The sequence below is a fragment of the Penaeus chinensis genome, chromosome 31 (genome assembly GCF_019202785.1).
Source record: "Penaeus chinensis breed Huanghai No. 1 chromosome 31, ASM1920278v2, whole genome shotgun sequence".
NCBI classification, from domain to species: Eukaryota; Metazoa; Arthropoda; class Malacostraca; order Decapoda; family Penaeidae; genus Penaeus; species Penaeus chinensis.
Genome location: NC_061849.1, coordinates 2,507,625 through 2,512,624, shown reverse-complemented (window position 1 = coordinate 2,512,624; position 5,000 = coordinate 2,507,625). Strand labels below are relative to the sequence as shown.

The following is a 5,000-nucleotide window of genomic DNA, read 5'->3' as shown; positions in this document are numbered from 1 at the left end:
GTTACTAATATTACTATTATTATTATAATGTCAGAAAGTCATGTCACTGAAAATGCATGAAATGATTTTGTTCAAAATGTCGCTAATTATGATGTCATAAATTCTTGCGTGTCACTGTAAATTTATAACTTGATTTCGTTCAAAAGATATTAATGTCATTGACCTCTTGATCTATGAGAATAATAATAAAGTAAAAATCAGAGTTAATGGCAAAACTTATTGGTCTGTGAAGTCACTGGTGAGAATTAATAGTTTTTGACGTGTTTAAAGGACGGATAATAAATGTAAAAGGTTTCAAGGCGTGAATGCTAAGGGAAAAAAATTATCTTATTCCTGTTATGTAATAATTATGTTTTTAGCGAGATTTATGTTTATTTTTTTTCCCTCTTTCTCATTACGGAAATAATCTACTTTTTGCTTATTTGATGCGATATAGTACATGATTCCATTCAAGAGAATTTTCTAGAAAGGTGGGTTTGTAATTATGCATAATTATTAGGGATTTATTAAAAAAAAAAAAAGGTTACGCAACTTCAGGCGTATCGCTTTTTAAAAATCTTCTTGTTTTTCTCAGCTTTGTAAATCTAACACCTGTCCTTCGAAATAAGTTTTAAGCAACTGTTCATTCAGCGAGAGAGACACGGCTGCGACAGGCAATAGAATTTACTAGTAAAACGTGCAGAACTTCAGCCCTCTGAGGCCAGCGCTCCTGTCATTAACCCCAGAGGCAAGCTTACCTATTCGTTGTGTCTCCTGGTGTCAGGTAAGGTCGAGAGGTCAAGATCAAGAAAGTTACGTGCCAGATCAGATGCAACTTCCCTTGGATGCGCAACATTGCACAGCCTTGCATGCCGCGATCGCATTTCAGCGCGGCGTTGCCACGTTTCCGACCTCATGGACGTTTTGGACGTTTGGCAGAATGGCTCTCGGGCTGGCACGAAAAACTATAGTCATTAAGAAGATAAAGAATCAAGTCAAAATAATTTAGAACTTGACGAAGCGAGACAAATTAATAATCCAGAGAAAATACAACTAAAACCCCCGCTGGAGCCACGGGTTTTATTTAACCCGGGGCCCAAATGCGCGTGTGACGGACGTGCGCGTGCGTGAAGATTCAGTTGGTTATGGCGTGTGTGTCTCTCCGTCGCTCTCGTCTCGACGCCCAAACTAATTGATTATATGTCGAATTTAATGCCTGAAAGTGTCGAGCACAGTGGATACAGGTGCATACGGGCTGTGTGCGTGCGCGTGGCTGTCGCAAGGGTCATATGGATCCCAGCATAGGGTGGTATCAGCCGGAACAGCAGGGTCCAGCCAGGGAGCTCTGGGCCAGGATCTGGTCCGCTCAGCAAGGCCTCGACAACATGAACCTCAACGCCGACAACAACAACGTCTCCTCCTCCACCACCACCGCCGCCGCGCCCGAGTTCATTGCCGTCAGTGCCCCCGAGAGGACTAGCAACAAAAATAACACCGTGAACAACAGTTACTACAACCGCACCAAGAGGAAACGCGAGAACCGGGCCAGCACCTACGGCCTCAACCAGAACCACAAGAACCTCATCGGGCGCTTCGGAGGATGCCCCTGGAGGCGCCCCGAGGCCTCCTACGACCTGGGGGTGGTCGGGTGAGTGCCGGGCGGGACGGCGGGCAGGGCGGGCGAGGGCGGGCGGGCAGAGGCAATCAGGCAAATAGGCAGGCAGGCAGGCAGGCAAATAGACAGGCAGGCAGGCAATCAGGAAAATAGACAGGCAGGCAAATAGACAGGCAAGTAGGTTGACAGGCAGGCAGGCATGCAGACAGGCAGGCAGGCATGCAGACAGACAGGCAGGCATGCAGACAGGCAGGCAGGCAGGCATGCAAACAGGCAGGCAGGCAGGCATGCAAACAGGCAGGCAGGCAGGCAGGCAGACAGGCAGGCAGGCAGACAGGCAAGCAGACAGGCAGGCAGACAGGCAGACAGGCAGGCAGACAGGCAGACAGGCAGACAGGCAGACAGGCAGACAGGCAGGCAGACAGGCAGACAGGCAGACAGGCAGGCAGGCAGGCAGGCAGGCAGGCAGGCAGGCAGGCAGGCAGGCAGGCAGGCAGGCAGGCAGGCAGGCAGGCAGGCAGGCAGGCAGGCAGGCAGACAGACAGACAGGCAGGTAGGTTGGCAGACAGGCAGGGAGGTAGATTTAAGTATTCAACTGTAAAAGACTAGGGTTTGAATGATATTTTCAGTTTTGTTTGCCAAGGGAATTGTGGGCAGGTTGTGTGTCTGTTCCTTTGGGCGTGTGGCAGTAGTAGGCGTGGGAATTGCTTGCATAATTTTCATAAGCCCCAGAGTTTTTAGCATATCAGTGTGAAAAGGTTGAGAAAATTAATTATTGCCATACTTATTCTCGGAAACCTTTTAGTGCCTGTGTTTGTAAGATAAAATAAATGTGTTTCTAGTCTGCCCTTTTTGTCGAGTACATTATGCGAAGGCAAAACACTTGGTGTGTTGATGCCATGATCAGATATTCCTGTTGTACACTGACAAATTTTCAGCCTTGGGATAGGTGCTTGGTCTGCTTACATTTCTAAAGTTACGTTGGAGCATTGAATACCCTCATGTTTGTCATTCTGCCATCAGTTCACTCAGCAAGAGCTTGTATTAACAAATTTGTACAGAAATATAATGCTCTTTAAACTTTTTTTTGATATTCGTGTAATTGTCGGTTGCTGCTGATAGGTGGTAGCATTTTTATATAAGAAAATGAACATGGTATTCAGTGACCTAATTTCGAAAAGTGATTTTGATTTTCACAGGACGAAAAAGGCAAAAAGTTTTGCGAAGGATTTATGAAATTCTGATATGTGCCGAATTTGTGATTTTAAGCAAGTGGTGGTCATTTTATTTTGCCCATATATATTTTTTTTCTAGGGGAAAAACTACTGTCTCTAATGGTCAGTTGAAGTCCTAGGAGGAAAAGATCCGCTATGTGCACATGCTATAGCGGCACTTTACAGTCAAGGGGACATGCAAGTTTTAAGCAGGAGAGCAGTGAGCTTGACAGTCAGGGTGGGCGTGTCATAGGTCCATGGTTTTGATTTAGAATTCTGAGCTTTGTACGGGGAAAAATAGAGGATTGAGTAGATGTGGGTGTGGCAGCTCATCTCTGAGGGTAAGGCAAAGAGCAGTTTAGATGGTTTTGATGTGCAGATTCTGAGTTTTTAGAATTTTATTAGTTATTGTTATTACAAGTTTGATTGTTTTGTGTGCTTTTATCTAGGTCTTGCTTTTTTTTTTCTCTGGTTTTGGATTATAATGGTTTTTACATATCCTAGTATGTATATCTGGTGCATGCTGTTGCTGAAGCAGTTCATAGTTTAATGAATATATATATAGTGGTATGTAAAAAAGAAAAAAAAAGAGGAAATTAAGGTGTTATATAAAAAAAAGTCATAGCAAGGAGCATTTATATGTTATAGTAGCTATAGGAGATATTATAAAAGTTAGCAAAAGTGTCTTGAGTTATGAAAGGATAATGTAATAGAGATTATTAATAGTTATAAACTTTTGGTTTATGAAATACTGGCATTAGAATACTGCTGACGCTGTATGATGGTACTGATAGCACTGTGTGATGAGACTGATAATGTGCATGAGGAATTATCACATGTCAGGGAATGCATATTGATTACAGGATGACTTAAGATTTTAATCACCTTACACTAACCTTCTGTATAGATGTATTACAAGCTAAGAGGAGAAAAGCTAAGTATCCAGAATAGGAGCGCATCAGGGGACATCTTGCCCTCTGTGCAAAAGCGAGGAATAATGAACCTTGACTTGTACTTTTAGCAAGAACTTGGACTGGATACTTCTTCGACAGTTGACCACGAGGGAGATCTACACGTTCTGTCTTGCCATAAAATACTTGCTGGTGCATGAAGATCAGAGACTGTGAACCATGACACCACTGATCTTTGTTAAGCAATTGTAGTCAGACCTACCCTGTGTGTGGATTATTTTTCATACCCAATATTTCATGTGTTCGTTCAGGCCATTACTTAATTTTTATTTTTTTTTATATATATATTCCTGCTCCCCCTCTCCAGAAAGGAAATAAAAAGAAAAGAAGGAAAATCCAGCAAGCCATATAAAAACTGGTGATCTTTTCGTAAAATATATTAAAAGTACATCAGTGGATTAGATTTGGCAATAGGGTAACACTTCAGCAGAGCTAGGAATGGGGAGGACATATCTATTTTTCCCAGGTATGCAACATGAACTGGGAGGATGGAATAATGCAATACCGCATTGATATAGGTGTATAACAATCCTCCCTGACCTGGCCTCGAACCTAGGTCACTCCGGGTAAGAGACCGGAGGGCCAGTACTATTGTTATACATGGGAGGTGTGTGGTCATGTTTTCCCATGAATGGACCGGAGTCAATTACTTAGTGCTTGTGCCTCATTAGGCATACTCAGTGTCATGAGAACTTCAGGGTTTGATCTAGTTATAAGGAGGATTGGTGTATATGATTGTTGTGGAAATTCATTTGTACTTTTTTTTTTTTTTTTTTCCTTTAAGTGGTTAGGCTTTGAGGCACGAGTTTGTGACGATCAGAACAGAGGAGCAACCCCCCCCCCCCCCCCAGCTTATGCACTAAGCTTATTCCTTCTTCTACAAGATTTTTAGGATTTAGGTTTTTACATGGCAGCTTAAGGCAAGAATGAAAAAGAGGGCTGATAGGGAGTGGAGATGATAAGATACTTGGAGTCTTGACACCTGCTTCAGATGGGATTGATATTAATAATTGAAGGAGGTTGTCTTTAGCGGTTTTATTTCCTCATTGCATGAATCTTGGGGCATTTCTTGTTCAACAAATCTGTTTGACAGTGAAACGTTGTATTTGATTGTGACCTGAAAAGTCAGATATTCAAAGTTGTGGAAACCCTTTTGTAATGATGTTTCAGTGGGATAAAGAGGCACTTTGCTTTGTCATGTCACTCAATATTATAAAGGAC

The 5,000-nt window shown here is 42.8% G+C and overlaps 1 protein-coding gene across 1 annotated transcript in view; it reads left to right on the top strand.

Moving 5' to 3' along the window:
* Positions 1-1,097: 1,097 nt before the first annotated feature.
* Positions 1,098-5,000, top strand: part of LOC125041699 (terminal nucleotidyltransferase 4B-like) — a 26,227-nt gene continuing 22,324 nt past the window's right edge. The window contains exon 1 of the mRNA XM_047636897.1: positions 1,098-1,627. Within this exon, the coding sequence (XP_047492853.1) occupies positions 1,269-1,627 (359 nt within the window). The 5' untranslated portion in view covers positions 1,098-1,268. The remainder of the gene's footprint in view (positions 1,628-5,000) is intronic.